Source organism: Ctenocephalides felis, unplaced genomic scaffold, assembly GCF_003426905.1.
Source record: "Ctenocephalides felis isolate EL2017-DRISC unplaced genomic scaffold, ASM342690v1 CF-g0.4_SCAFFOLD_03461, whole genome shotgun sequence".
Taxonomy (NCBI): domain Eukaryota; kingdom Metazoa; phylum Arthropoda; class Insecta; order Siphonaptera; family Pulicidae; genus Ctenocephalides; species Ctenocephalides felis.
The window spans coordinates 1-16,781 of NW_020539615.1; the positions used below are offsets into that span (position 1 = coordinate 1).

Genomic DNA, 16,781 nt, shown 5'->3' on the forward strand with positions numbered 1-16,781 from the left:
CCTAAGGGACCAATTCTCGGGTTAAAACTATGGTTATGTTTACCGGTTTCATTTGTTGACCAATAGCATGAGTTGGTAGTCACAAACTATCAAACTTTGATGTTCAATTGAGAGTTTTGCATTATATCAACTTCTAAAACCTAGCCTAAAAGATATCAATATCATTTTCAATTCGCGCTGGGGTACTGAAACCAATATAATATAACCAAGAAGTGGTTACATCATCTTCGTCAAATTCTATTAAATTTTGTGGAAAAAATTTTGGCCAAGGGGTCCATATTCTTTTATAAAATTCTAAGAATTATCAACCAGTGGCAAAAAAAAACACTGAGCTTCAGAAATCACTATTCTCATATTTCTGTAATATAATAAACGATGCTTCTGGCCATCTTCCTCTAAAGAATGATTATTAACAAAGAACAAATTAATAATAATAATTCCGCAATTAAAAAATAAAACTAGAATAAAATATTTCCTTTTATTTCTTGCTCAAAATATTACATATTCGCTCTACCATTAAAGACTATATATTGACTTCATTCATTTGTTCTAACACGAGTCTATTTTCTATATACTCTTTCTAAATCACATTCAAGATCATATATTGCATAGACTAATAAAACATCTGTTGAATAGTTTCCATTTATAATACTTTGTAGAAAAATAATATACAAAAGATGCAGATGAATATTGAATCTAACTATAGATTGATAATAGAGTATCGTTAAATTGATATGATCTAAGAAATGGAATACAAAAATAATCAATTCAGAGGTATTTTGGATGAGGTATTTTATTAAAGGCGTGTATATACAATTTTTGGTAAATTGCAAGCAAATGTATTGATTTGGAATGGTTGTCTTTTAAATCAATTGTGTTGTTCAAGAAAAATAACGAATATTGTTTCTTATATAGAACAATGTCTATTTTACTTTTCTGATGCTACATGAGCCTTGTTAATAAAATACCATTTAAATCTTATTTTGAGAAATTATAAATAAATATTCTTTATATATTTACAAAGAGAAGTACATATATAATATGAATCTTTTTATAAATTTTTATATGAGAAAATTTATTTCTAGATATGTATGTAAAAAAAGTATCACTTTGGGACTAATTAGATTGAAAATAGAAAAACCTTAGAAAATTACATTAAAGCTTTAATTCAATAATTTTGACACTGGTCAAATTGTAGAATAATTTAGGGGACGTCCATTAATCACGTGAGGCTTGAAAGGGGAGGTTGAGGAGGATTTTGACAAAAAATCACAAAATATCACGTGGGGGAGCAGGGTCTAGTAAGATATTACGTGTATTTATTTTTTAACTGAATTTAAAAGAAATATCAACATTTTTTTTTAAATTTTTTAGGTGCCAAAAATACACGTAATTTTGGATGGGGGAGTAGTTTTGATTTTAAATATCACCACGTATTAGGGGTCTAAAAATCCTTAAAAATCGATCACGTGATTAATGGACGCCCTCTTATAATCATTTTGGCCTCAACAATCGCAAAAAAGCATACTGATGCATATTTTAACCATTTCCACTCGCGAATTCCGAGATTCGGCGGCATACGAGTGAAAACAGTTAAGTTGTATAGCTTATTTTAAACTTTTGATGAAAAATACGTTGGGTCAAACATTTGAGTTTTATGTTACCAGATATTTTACGTAAATTTGTAGAAATTCATCTTATTTACATTATGAGCGCTACATTTCGAAAATGTTGATCGCACGAAATCAATATCTTCAGATAACATTATATTAACGAAAGTTTGATTTCATGATTACTCCCAAATTGTGAATGAGTGTGGAAATCAAGACAATCTTACGATAATCATAAATGGGATTTATAAAATTTTCGAACCGCGTAACTGATGAAAATGATTTTTTCTGGTTTCTTTATAATTTCCGAATTCAAACTATATCATAAACCATGCAAAATTCTCGAGTATTGATTGATTATTTTGGCATTTATAAGTAATGAAAATTCTTATTAATACGCTTAAACAAATGCAATAGCTCTTCCATACAATAGAACAAGCCTTGCTTGCATTTCATCACAAATACACATTTTACAAAATTCATCAGTTCGGCCAAAATAATATCTTTATCAATATAGTGATTATATATTATTTGCGCATATATTACACGATATTTGAAATATTTTAATAAACATTTAACATTTGTACATCATATTGATAGTATTACACGAAACATTGATGAAGGGCTTCAGATTTTTAAATTATGAACAACGAAAATAATATAAAAGTGCCATTAAGGGGTGAATTCTCCAGTAAAATAGACCGTTGTTATGGCAACGCTTTGTTATGCTGCTTTCTTCATATTCATTCGCAGTAAAAACTGACAAATTGCTTTGTATTTGCAGAGCGATCAGGTGTTTTAGATATAAAACCAAAACCTAAAAAACGCAAAATCAGAAGTACATCTTTCTGATGTGTCGTGATAAAACATACGTGAAGTTCGTTTTTATGTGTGAAACACCTGATCGCACAGCAAATACATAGCATTTTTTTACTGCTAATGTATATGAAGAAAGCAACGTCTGATTGACAGAAAAATTGGCCCCTAATTCGCATAAGATACAAAATACTTCATATGAAAAAGAGCTGAAGTCATAACGAATAAAATTGTTCACACTAAACTAAATTTTACATTAGAAGTAAACATAAATTAATCTAAAGTTGCACAGATAATAATATAATATACATAAATTTTTTTATGCATCTATTGTACTACAAAACAGTTTAAAGGATGTAAAATCTTTCTATTGAGTGATTTTCTTATATTTATTTAGTTACAGAAATATTTTACGATATTTAACGTGTTCTCAAAATTGAGCAATCATTCCACACCTGACAAACAAGTTGTTTTGTCGATAAATTTGGCATCAATTTTGTTTACGCGAACTTGTAGTCTTGCATCACTTTCACTGCACATTAATAAGGTAGCTGAGCTGATGGCAAACATTTTTATGAACGTCGTAGAATAAAATTTACTATATTGTAGCTTACTCTAACGAGTATCTCTTACAACTTTTATGAACTGTTGTTGAACAAAAGATATTTCGCATAAAAATTGTAAAGTATTTATACTTTCTAGTACCATTGCAAAGTTGTCTTAAGTTTTGCGAATAAAATATAATTATTTGTTACAAAAATAATCAAGAAACATCACATTTTTGACTAATAAGACTAACTCAATGCACTAATTTCTCAAACAAAACTTTATTGAATGTAATTAATTTTAACAAATACGTTTTAGAAAATCGCACTGAATCGAATAAACATGCCGGAAATAATTCAGAATTACATAAAAATGACTCATAGTCATATTGTGTTTTGATCTCAATAATTGTAAGCATGACCTAAATATACACCTATTATGATGGAAGCAAAATGACTTATTGATTAAGGTACTTGTCTGTTTTAATCAGTAATTCACAAATTCAGTAATTCACAAGTCAAGTAATTCAACTATAAGAATCAGTATGAATAATGGTATTTTGGTGCGTACGAGGTGTGTTCAAAAAATACCCGGAATTTTTGAATCGCTCGCTTGTGAATAGTCTTGTTGTCATTTTTTTATTGCGTTGGAATACATGCTCCTAAAGTTTGATAAAATTTTCAGCCATATTCACTATTTACTTTGTTTGTGATAGTCGCTAAAGTTCAAGGTGCTTTTATGACTCGGCGGTTTCTGCTAATTGGAAGAATTGAAGAGTCAAAGAATTTGTATTAAATTAATTGTAAAAATGAAAAAAGATAAAAATAAAAATGTGTAACAATTTATGTGAAATGTTACAATAAGCAAGCCCAGTTACAATAAAAACAAGTGTGTCAAACCAGCATGTCAAAGCAGATAATCGATAAAAATGTTAAAAAAGTGAAAAAAAAAGGATTATGAACTATCGTCGAATCACAATTAGAGAAGTTGCTGATAAAGTAAGCATATTAATTGGGTCTTTTCACAACATTTTTTCAAATGTTTTGGGCATAAAATTGTTCACGCACCTGCACACTTGTCATCGCTTGTTTCTATTTTTTGATCAAAAACAATTCCGTAGTCATGCCTCTAAATCTCCATATTTCCCAGATATGGCTTTGTGTGACTTTGTTCTGTTCCAAAAGTTAAAGAAACCCATGAAAGGTCGGCATTTTACTTCCAAAAGCACAAATCTCCCACCCATAAAAACACGTCGAAGCTCAGCGACTACCATAGTAGACTAAGTAAACAGTAGATGAATTAAATTAGATGAAATTAGATTAAATTTTATAAAACTTTAGAAGCATGTATACAAATACAACAAAAAAATTGACAATCAGACTCTCCAGACTCGAAAAATTTAAAAGTTGCGTGTACTTTGAGAACACCTCTTACGTGAATAAAAACGCATTAGTTGAAATTAATGTCGTACAAATTCATTTAAACATAGGCAATATAATACGAATTCATAGAATTGAAAATTAATATAGAATTATATATTAATGTAACCATCATCTGCTAAGCTATGAAATAGCATGTCGTCAAATATGCGTCAAAGTACAAAGTTTTACATTCACACTGTACCACACGTCAACCCACATTGCATATTTTTATCACAGACGTATCTAAAATCTGCAACTAAAATAAATTAATAAAGAAAATCAAACAACAATTAACCCTTTCTACTCGGATGTATGCCGCCGCCACTCCGGCGGCAAAATACATATAAATCACGCAATTCGCGAGTGACAAGGGTTAAAACAAACTAAATTCACATATTTGCATAAATAGATTTAGAAATAATAAATCACCCATTGCAAATATTCGAAATAATTTGTTAATGCTATATCAAACGAAACATATTAAAACCTAAAATACTCCTAAATATACCAACTGAATAGATTACTTGTATTATGGATTCATATCTTAATATAAAGGTACATATTATATCACTGCTTATTAAATTTGCTCATCATTTATTTGTGAAATCGCATGAAAATATAGATATATCTAAGTGGACTTTTTTATATAAAGAAATATAATGAATGTATAAATCTGACAAGAGTCACCCGTAAAGTTTCACCCATACACCTAAAATAATTTGTAACTTTCCACACCAAAATAATAACCTTATAAAAAATATTGTAAAATATATCTTTGACTTATATGAAGTAACAGAAAAATAGTATCGGTCAAAAATATATTTCAAACGTAGGTAACTATTTGTTTCTCAAAAATTCAGTTCTTTTTAAATCTATACTAAATCCTCACTGTCATTCAAAATTTGAACTCACGACCTAGTCTCAAGGAAGCATTTCAAAGAGATTCATATAAACTATAGTTTTGTAACATTCCTATATAATAACATAGTTAATTTTAAAAACAAAATTGAAAATCTTTTATAAACAACCCGGAACAACATTTGGGATCACATAACATTACTGATGTTTTTGTGAAATAATAACATCTAGAGTTACTAATATAATTTGTAATATGAATAAAATCATGTTTAAAATCCTAAAATTACTAGAAACAACCACCAGTTTCTATAAAATGTAGAAAGTAAATTTATTTCGACTTATAACCAAATGTTAAAAATTTGTCGAGTGATTACAGATTTGTCACAAATTTCTAGCCTATTTGTATGACTGCCTATTAAATAATATCACTGCGCCACAAATAGTGTTTAACAGTACTTTAATATAAACATAACTATATCTACGACTGACAAATATGAATATAACAATTGTACATCAAAGCGAAACAATGTGTTTGTACATGACATAGGGACTATCACACAGATTCGTGTGAAAAGTTCTTTAGAACTTTCTACTAATGCATGCTATAGATTCAATATCGATCACTAAACAGTAATTCAATATGAAATGTTATAAATTTAGTGCAAAATACTGTCAAATTATCATTTATGTTATTTTTAGAAAGTTAAAAATTAATAAGGGAAATATATATAACGTTAAATATACAGGGTGTCCCAGGATTGATCACAACTATCATGGGAATTTTTAGAAAAAAGAATCATTAAAACTATGATCTCTTAAGTGCAACCTATAGCTTTGGTGAAACTGTGACCATTTGTTGATTATAGTGGTTAATTTTTATTAATTTTGTTTATCTAAACCTTGAATCGGTAATGGAAATTACATTGCTAAGACCATTGTAAAAAATAATAGCATAATTGCTTTAAGTTTGTAAGAATTAAGACTTTTTGTTTAACAAAATAACAAATTAACTTTTGTTCAATAAACTCAAAATTTTCTTCTTTGAGAGGCTTTCATTTGAAAAAAAAATGTATTAAAGTATGTTGGAAAATATCATCAAAATTTGATTCATTTTATCAGTATTGTAAAATGTTAAAACACTTTCATAATAAAAAAAATAAAGTAAAATAATAAAAATCTAAAAATAAGGGATATAAGATGATAGAACTTCCCACTATACCTTAGTACATTTTTTAAAGGAAAGGCTCTTAAAGTAGACCAACTTTCAAAATATGTATTAAGTATACATAATTAACAAAAGTCTTAATTCTCAAAAACCGGTACACCCTGTATATTAAAATATAATACTACAACAGCGCCAGATTTGACAATAAAATGAAGAAGGAAACATATCGATGTCACAATTTTGACACCATTGTCAATTATATGCATAAACCAGAGCACAAATATAATGAACCAATTATCTAACTCTAAATAAACGATGAATCTTATTCATGCATCACTCATCGTTTAGAAACATGAATCTACAGCATGCTTTGGTAGTTTTCAATTAGAATTCTTATTTCAACAGACGTTGGTCAAAAACAAAGAAATGATCTCCAAACCGTTTCAGCAAGTGGCATCAACTTCCATCTGAGCTATTGCTATTGCAATCTTCGAATTCAGGCATAGACAACATTCTACGATTCTGCAAGTAATTCAGTGACTTATCACCATTCTGAAGCTGATGGTTTCCAACTGCCCTCGACCTGTAAGCCGCAGATTTCAATCCAGCAGGTGGTAAAATTTGAGGAAGTTCTAAGATGTTCGATATTGTAAAATCTGGCTGAATAGACTCGTGCTCAACAACGCAATTCTTGTCTAATGGTAGCCAGATGGTTAATCCAAGTTCTGCTTCAATACCGCCCTAAGATTTTAATTTTTGCACTTCGTTTAGATTTTTTTAATAACTGATAACATTATAAATTATAAATAATGGTGAAAATAGCATGATCGATGGATTAACTTTAGCACTGAATTCACATTTTGCGCATACATAGTGTGCTTCATAAATGTGTAGTGGCAAAATGAAAATAATTATCAGAGAAGCAAAACTTTTCACGTTTAGGCGTCCTTGCATTAAAATAAAAATATTATGATATAGAGAACGCCTCGTTTTTTGCTCACTTCTCATGGGGTTTCACGAAAGTTTGCGACATATTCAAGTTTTATTGGCCCATTCTCAAAATCATAAGCGATATGTGAACATCAACCACGATTTATTACAATACATCACATACGCCTATCAAACGTTTAAAAAAAGTAAAATATTCAAAATACCTACTAGTTTTTTCAGTTTGTTAGGCTTTTTCTATAAACATATCGAAAAAGTTTTGCTTTGTCTCAGCTTCATTAAAAGAAAGAATAAAAATGTACGAAACTTTTGCAAGGAAAAGAAAAAGGGCGCAGGCCTTTTCAACTAAAATACTACAAATAAAAATAATGAATCAAATTCTAATATGATATTCAAAAATGTACAACACCTCGCAAGAGGTATTTGTTACCAGTGCGATTTCAGAATACTAGAACAATAGATTGTCCTTAATTTTTTCCTGGAACAAGATATTGCATTAACATGGTACATATTTAAATGTTAACACAGAAAGGAAAACAGATCAAATAAAATAATCGGCTATGTTTTATAATCAACCTGGTTTGATTATTCCATTCTTATTTGCTTTTTTAAATCACAAATATTGAAAAAAGTTATTATAAAATAGTTGCCGTTAAATTATTGGTAATATCGCGAATGTAATTTTGATAATGCCGCAAATTATTATATTAAAATTAAATCTAGCCGTTTAACTTGCCAATATTATTAGCGTTTGCCTAATTATAACTATCAAACTAGTTATTTATTTACGTATTGTATGTTTTATTTTATTAAAAAATATTGCTTAACAGAATAACTTAAATCATCAGATGTATAACCTGCAGTTAATTTTAAGGGGGTATTCTAGTGCAGAAATTCAAAAAAATCGTTTTTTTTTATTTCATATTTTCAAAGTTTAATTATCTAAGAATATGGGTACGAGAAGGTTTTTGAAAATTTCAATTATTTTCGGAGATATAGGCATTTTACTGACTCGGTCTCCATACTGGTTTGGCTTCACGCAAAACTTTAAATGCGTTTTTCTCAGAACAGACTTTTTCAGTACTGTTGACACGATTTCTCGAGCTCTACTCGACCGATTCACTTGAAATATTCAGAGAGTCTTGTTTATAGACCTATCAATAGCCCGAACTATGATTATCCCCAAATTCCAATTTTTACTATTTTTAAAAAATTTAAGAAACTCAAAACACAGTAAAAAAAACACTTTTTTAAAACAGTCGCCAATTTGTAAAAAAAATTCTTTTCACTCATCGCTAGTTCGGGCAATTGCGACATCATTGTAGATTAATAATATTTTTATTTTTTGCATTTCCGATGGCTAGGAGGGCTGGAATCATGTCAAGACTGAGGTGCCAATTTTTTGAGACCACCCACTTCATCAGCTGCCAGTTTTTACAATTTTCAACTTTTCTATTTTTTAATTTTGGTTTTGTATTTTAATAATATTAATAAACAAGTGGTAAAACAATGGATAGTAAAAACATTCATTGCTTTCTTTTACGACACTTTAAAAATGACCTAAAATTCATCGCTCTATACTAGAATATCCCCTTAAATTAAAATTGCACACGGGCGTCCCAAATGGTTTTCGAAATATAGATTGCAAAAACAAGAATTACACAGAGACTCATTTTCTTTGGCAAAAGCTTGAAAAACCTTTTGTCAGTTTTGTCCATATACTCAAAGAGTCTGTAAAAAATCTCTTTATAGCCTCATAGGTAAGGTAAGGCAATTACATTTCTTTAATTTGTATGTAGGCAGACAAGTATTTATCAAATAAATCCAAATCATTAATATATTTTTTGTACTCTGTACAATATAATCATAGCGTTTTCTCTCCCTGAACCATGAAAATCCATTCGACAACAAATTAGTATTACCTTAGGATGCAAGAAAACTACCCAACACCTACCTGTATGTCGGTCTCCAATTTGTCGCCAATCATCACGCACCGTTTTGGCTCAACGCCAAGATATTTGCATGCTTCCAAAAATATCTTCTGATCCGGTTTCGCCCATGGTAGATCACCCGAAACTATAATGCAATCGAATAAACTTGTCAGATTCAATCTCTCCACTTTCTCCCACTGGGCGGAACTTGGGCCATTTGTGATCAGGCCCAATAAATACTGCTTGCGTAAGCTGATCAGCATCTTTCTGACGTTGTCGTCGATCGAAAGATAATAATATCGCAATTGCAACCATTTTAAATAGACTCTCTGCGTTAAATGGTTGTATTGTTCGGTGAGACTCTTAGACCAAAGATGGCAGCGCCACGTGTTTAGGTCGCATTCGAGGTTGTCGGGGCAGAGACGAAATGATTTCACATAGTTCTGGGTAATTAGGGACGCCTGCTCGCGAGATATGTTGTGCTCGTCGTGCAGTAATTCGGCAATCTGGAGAATAAATAAACAAGATTATCAGAAAAATAATCCCAAGTTTTTCAAGATTTTCGCACTGCATATCTACTTTAGACATGAAATATCAAAGCGCCTCAGCGCCGCTTCGGCGCGTCGATTAAACAATATAAATCTTGGTACACAAACGTGAATAAAATTTGTACTTATTGAAATCTTTATAAAAAATCTGATAATTTGATGTGCATATGTCTGATGATCATTGTTGACCGCCAAATGGCTTTTTTTTAACTTCCCGTAGGGTAAGTTATTGTAATGGGCCGAAAATCGGAATTGAAAATTTTTACATTTCTCGACGTTTTGAAGGTTTCTGAACGTTTTGGCATACTTCAGAAAAAATGGATGTGTGTGTGTGTGTGTGTGTGTATGTGTATGTATGTATGGATACAAATTTTCGCCCACGTTTTCGGGCGTACGGATCAACCGATTTAAATGGTTTAAAAAACATTCGATTCCTATTGATAGGGAAAAGAGCTGATTAGTTTTTGGCGAAGGCAGGTCCAGCCGTTTCGGAGATACGGAGCAAAGAGTGCAGAAAATAGAAATCTAGTTTTTGAGTGAACGGAGCATCCGATTTGAATGATCTAAAAAACATTCAATTAGTAATGATTGGGAGAAGGGGTTATTAGTTTTTCGCAAAGGCAGGCCCAGCCATTTCGGAGATACGGAGCTAAATATGTAAAAAATGTCAGTTTTTGAGAGAACTAAGCGTCCGATTTGAATGATTCAAAAAACTTTCTGCTTGTCTTAACAAAATAATTGATTTTGGAAAAAAAAAATTTGTTGCATTTTTTTTTTTTTTTTAATTTTTTGTTTATCGAAAATAATTCAGATTTTATTTTTAATTCTGACTATAATTCTAATATACTTTAAACAAATAATTTCAACTTTGCAATTCAGTTTATATAATTCTTATAAATATTAGACAATGTTACAATATTTATAATAATCTATTTGAAAACATTCAGTATTCCTCGAACATTTCGTTACGGTACGGGAAGTTCCAGCAATTTGCCTTAAAGCATGATGCCACCCACCACGCTAGTTAACATTTTGTATTGGATCTCCAAAACCGTTTCCAAAAATATAATCGCATCTTCATTCTATCAATACAAGTGGAACGTTTTATGTATTATTCAAATCAGACGCCCCGTTCTCTCAAAAACTTAATTGCCACTTTTGCACTTTTTGCTCCATATATTAAAAACGGCTGGACCCGCCTTTGCCAAAAACTAATCAGCTTGTCTCCCCGTCAATACGAATCAGATGTTTTTTGAATCGTCGATAAAAAATTGTATACAATCATACACACATACATATTAGTGCATACACACAACCGATATAACCATTTTTTCTAAGGTAGGCCAAAATAAACAGAAACCTTTTGAAATCTAAAGATATGCAAAGTCAAAAATGTTCATTTTCGATTTCTTTGTATAATTATTCTTTAAACAAGAAAATCACGTTTCTTATTTGTAATATTCTAATGGTAATTTTGTATTTATAATACTGCGAATAACCAGTCTAGCATTTTCGGCGATCCAATAAAATTTTTTTTAAAAAAGCCATTTGGCGGTCAAAAATGTTCATTAGACAAATATCAAATTATCAGTTATTTTATAAAGATTTTAACAATAGATACATATTTGGTTTACCTTGTTATGGGTTCCGTACCAAAATTTATAATGTTTAATCGTTAGACTATTCACCATTAGTTGTAAAAAGCTTTATAATTCATTTGATTTGATTTATATTAATATTTTTTTCTTTTTTTTGTAAAATTCTATAATTTAGTGTTTCAATTTTCTAAATCAGTGTTTTTTCTTTCACTTCATAAACAAATTGCAAATCGATCTCGTTCACTGATTATTCCATACTATTATGACCTCCTGATCTATTACAAACTATGTATATTAAAAATGTAGGGAATAAAGTATGCTTAATAATTATTAATAGAATATGTAAGATAATTAATTCTTAAGAATGAATATGTAAATCATTAAATGGTACATGAAATTTTAAAAAATTAAATATATTATTGAGACTAATATTCCATTAAATTAGAAAATCAAATAAGCTATCTATATAGCATTTTTTTATTAAGATTCGTGCAGAGTTTAATGACCCCCAAAAACTTTATTTTTAGTTTGCAGTTGATCTTGTAAAATTTATTACAGGATATTCTTTGAGAACTACGACATTCACAGTAAACTGGAATAATTTCGAATATATCTGTGAATTAATGATTTTGGTATAAGTTAAATTAAAAATTTTGATTAAAAATGAACGGCGAATAATTGCTTTAAATATTTTTTATTAACAATAAATACATAATGACTAGCATACAACTTATACATACAATTATCAAATTCATATTTGCAACATTAATGTAACTAAGTGTAATATATGAATATTAATATTATTTAATATTAAACTTGATCGTTGCTTAATTTGGTATTGGATATATTGATGAATTAAACAATGATCAAGCATTTTTATAATTGAATATTGGATATCTGCCAATATTTTAAATTTCATTTTATAGCTAAACAAATCTGTTGAATCATTAAATCATGATCAAAAATAACTGCTCGTAAACACATCTTAAAAATGTAATGACCTCACTGTACAAACAAAGATCTCATTCTAGAAAATAATTGTATACATTTAATTCATAAATCGACCTATTGACAAATATAATTCAAGAATTTCAACCTGTCAAATGCATATAGTAAATATTTAAACTATCAAAATAATTGATAAATTCATTAGTTGCATAGTATAGATGATTTAAACCTACATTTAGTTGGTTAGATTTACAAATTTTTTACCTCATTTAACTCGAAGAAAATTGAAGATAGGTTCGATAAAAAGTATCAAAACTTAAAATAACGTATCTGAGCAAGTATTTATGCATTTATCTCTCTTTAGTATACTAAAGGGATAAGTACAAAAAAAAAATTAAAAAAGATAAAATATTCAAAATGTGATAAAATGCAGGATTAGGTAATTTTTATGTTTAAAAAAACAATGATAAATTTTCCATAAAATTTACAGGAGACAGCTTTATAATAAAAAAAGCAAATATATTAAAAAATTTAAAACAAAATGAATCCCATCCCATCTTGCACTGTTATTGCACTGCGATGCTGGAGTAAACAATTTTTTTGATGAAAGAAGTTTATAATAAAAAAAATCCTTAAATCAGTTCACTAATATTTTTTTTTGAATAAATATTTTAGTATATTTATAAATATTTATTTTACAAATATTACAAAAATATTGTCAACATTTCATATGCTTTGAACTTTTAAGCCTTAAAACAAAAACAATTAAACATTGTCAAAAAAGTACTTATATTATAAATATATATAAAAATATTTTCATAGCCTAATTAAGTTTTTATATTGTTATTTGCATTAAAAAATTTAATCTCCAAATAATTTTTTTCCCAACTCCATCAATCTGTGATTTCTACATACTTTCAAAGCATCTGCTTTCTTAAGTACATCAATAACATTTTTGTTTGCATCCACTAAATGGCATAAGAAATCTTCATATGCAGATTTGACATCAGCCTGTAACGATCCAATACGAACTTTCTTAAGTGTTGTTACAATTCCCTCTGCCCAACCACTTTCAACAGCAAAATCCGATATCCATGGGACCAAAGGTAAAACAGAAGACATTGTTTGCATTCCTAAAAACCACAATTCCATTAATTCCATCCAGTATTCTTTATAGGCTAAAGAAACAACTAAGGCAAATGGGTCATTGCTTTCATCCAAATTGTAAGCATCCCACAAAAATCTAATAGATGATTGGATAAAACTGCATATGGAAAAATCATTTTTCTTCAATTTTTTATGTTGTGCTTTTAAAAGCAGTAATCCAAGAACAGCCAAGTGACCTTGAAGAACTAAATTTTCAGGAGTACCACGCAATTCAGGAAGACTACTGAAGATGAACTTGAGTAATGTGCCAAAGAGAGCGCTTTCTTCAACTGTTTTTGCTTCCAATACTGTTATATTCATAAAAATATTGCATAGGCTCACCAGTGCTGCTCTCGAATCTTTCATATCAGCAAGTAATTGAGGATCCAAAGGCGCTTCAGGTTGCGATAAAGCTTTCAACCTATCAGCTTTTGGTATAGGTGGCTTCTTATAATGCGCAATTGACCAATGGTACACCATACATTCATAAAGAACTTCATCTTGTTTATTTGCTAGCAATATATCCCTTGCCCGATCTTCTACTGCCAGGTGACACAAAGCTGGTAATAACATTCGGAGAACATCTGCATCAGATTCAGTTTGATTTTTATCCTGACTAAGCCTGTGCGTTCTTGCAGCATAAAATGTGTCATTAGCTAATTGAAGCATATATGGTAACAAAGCGTACACAGCCGTTCTCATGGCCGAAGTTTCTGTGGCTAGCCAAACAGCTAAAACACGCACCATGGCACAAACAAAGGATTTTTCTTTTGGAGGTAACTTATCTTTGTTCTTATCATTTGATACTTTAGTTAAAACTGATATTACAGCTGAAAAGGCACCTTTCAATGCTGTGTATATTGTTTGCTTTTCCTTTTGTTCCAAATCTAAAGTATCATTGGCCATATAAGCTACAGAAAGTTCTAAGATTATAAAACATGCTGAAATTAAATCACCATTTGCCAAAGCTTGCTTTAAACTTTTGTCATCCATCTGCATACGAACTTCAATTGCACTGAGTTGTAGGAGAAGCAGAAAGAATTGCTTGGGATTTTCTTCATTTCTCAATGTCCATTCCACACCTAAAACATCAATTACAGCAGATGCAAGTTTCAATGCTGGGTCTCGTTGGTTTTTACCAATGCGGCTGCCCAATATATCACTTAAACCTTTAAACAAGCTGCCAGGCCAAACTTCAGTGTCAGCCGTTCGACCAACAATGCTACGTCTACAATTAAATAATAGAGCTCCAAGTATCGAACACAAAGTAAATTTTCTCTCTGTGTGATCAGTTTCAAAATCCAAGCAAATACGATTTAATAAAGCATGAAAATTTTTAGGATCTAAATCCCAAGCTGAAGGGCCAAATTTACTGACCAATGTAACTATTAAATTCAGGGCTTCATCAGTCTGAAAACTTTGTTGAGCATATATTTGAGACATCTTACCAATAGCGCCTCCTTCAAGCAATGCTTTCTGCCCAGGTTCATATGAAGCTATGCTCTGAAGACAACTATAAGCTTCGCTAACAACAATCAGATTATCATCGTAATCATCATCATCAGCTGTTTGAACTATATCCAAGAAAACTGGAATGTTTTCCAACATTTCTTTATGTGTAGCGAGTTCTTCATCTTGACAAAAACATGTAAGTATTGATAAAGCAACACTCTTATATACAAGTGGGGGACAATCTTCGGGAACATCGGCACTTAGTAATAACTTCTTCAAAAACTTGAATCCAATGGCTTCGAAGAGAGCCTTCTTAGCAACTGTTGTACAATCTTTACCCTTCACTAACTTTGTCACCATAAATAACGCGGCAAATTTTTCCGTGTCGGTTTTTGCACTTTGTAAAATAAGGATACATTTTTTAACAGGTTCAGATATTGAATCAGCCATGGTTAATGAACACTTAAAACATTAATCCAGCCAGCGAAGCGGTATGTAACTAAATGCGTTTAAGAGATGAAAGTTAGGTTATTTATAACTTACGATAGAGAGCGATCCGGCCTATATTGGGAAATGTACGCGTCACTAAAACTTCGACTTTCCAGCATAAACTATATTACATCTGTGCACAAACACTACGAAATATCAATGTTTTCATGTTTATTTTAAAACTTGGCACCAAAATAGAATGTGTTGAAGCCATTTTTAGGGAACTGTCAAAACACTCTGCGACATCTTTGAGCAATCGCTAAACTCGAAGCGGCATCTAGCAATATTTTTGGAAACAATGAAATAATGAAGAAAAATCAAAAACGCGATTACAAAATGTAGATTGTTACTACATATATGAATAAAGTTTTCTAATTCACATATTTTTTATGATTTGCTAAAAGATTTTGTTAAAACACATTACCGCCATTTTGTACAACTGTCAAACGCACAGCGCCATCAAACGGTTCATTTGGAAAAACGCGGTTTCAACCAACAACGAGGCAAAAATGACATGAGCACTGCTGCGACAAACTTATAAAATAATTTACAAAAATAATCATGCAAAATTGTTATTTTTATGTACCTTCATACAAGCCAATGTATCCGCTTTTCTTGTCGGTATCAACGTGTTATCTAAGTCGAAGAACAATGCTGATATCGCATTTTGTTTCTGAGCACGCGAAGCTGCCATCTTTATGTGTCAGGGCACTATTGTCAAATGATAATGGACTCAGCCGCAATGGTTATGGAAGCTAGCAACTTTTCCGGCAACGGAATCGACCAAGATCAATACTTAATTCTAACCAAACAATAAAATTATCTAGTTTCTTGCGAGAATGCGCGAACTTTCTGCGCAAACTATTATCTGTATTTGTATTTTATTAGATTTTCTATATTTATAGAAATTGATAATTTTAAGAACTATTGAAATGCGACATCGCAGAATTATTTCACATACAACGGTGAACAAGAACAACGCATGCGACAGACCCGGGACAATTGTCTATATACGAGTATAACGGTGAGGTTTGTTTTTTCTGTGCAACCTCAACAAACTAATAAAGTTATTTATCGGAATTTATTATAATTTTGTCAAAAACATTTCTTATCGAAGGTTTGATTTCGAATTGTCTCTTAATTCTTCATAAAAGCTTTAAATTTAAAACAAACTAAAGATTAAGGATGGCATGCCATTTGATTAAATGTTAGCAATGAAGTAAATTATTACACACATAACAGATTAAAAACTTAGCATGTTAAATATTTTAAAATTGATCACACACTATTATTTTCAATAAATTT

General features: G+C 30.3%; 2 protein-coding genes across 2 annotated transcripts; both read right to left on the minus strand.

Annotated features, from left to right (window-relative positions):
* Window positions 1-6,472: 6,472 nt before the first annotated feature.
* On the minus strand, window positions 6,473-16,242 carry LOC113382483 (N-acylneuraminate-9-phosphatase-like). Its single transcript, XM_026620830.1, has 3 exons — window positions 16,063-16,242; window positions 9,319-9,801; window positions 6,473-7,157 (listed from the first exon to the last, which is right to left on the minus strand). Exons 1-3 carry the CDS (start codon window positions 16,168-16,170, stop codon window positions 6,873-6,875), a joined length of 876 nt encoding a protein of 291 aa, XP_026476615.1. The 5' UTR covers window positions 16,171-16,242; the 3' UTR covers window positions 6,473-6,872.
* On the minus strand, window positions 13,251-15,481 carry LOC113382482 (neurochondrin homolog). The gene has a single exon (XM_026620829.1). It carries the CDS (start codon window positions 15,435-15,437, stop codon window positions 13,251-13,253), a length of 2,187 nt encoding a protein of 728 aa, XP_026476614.1. The 5' UTR covers window positions 15,438-15,481.
* Window positions 16,243-16,781: the final 539 nt, after the last annotated feature.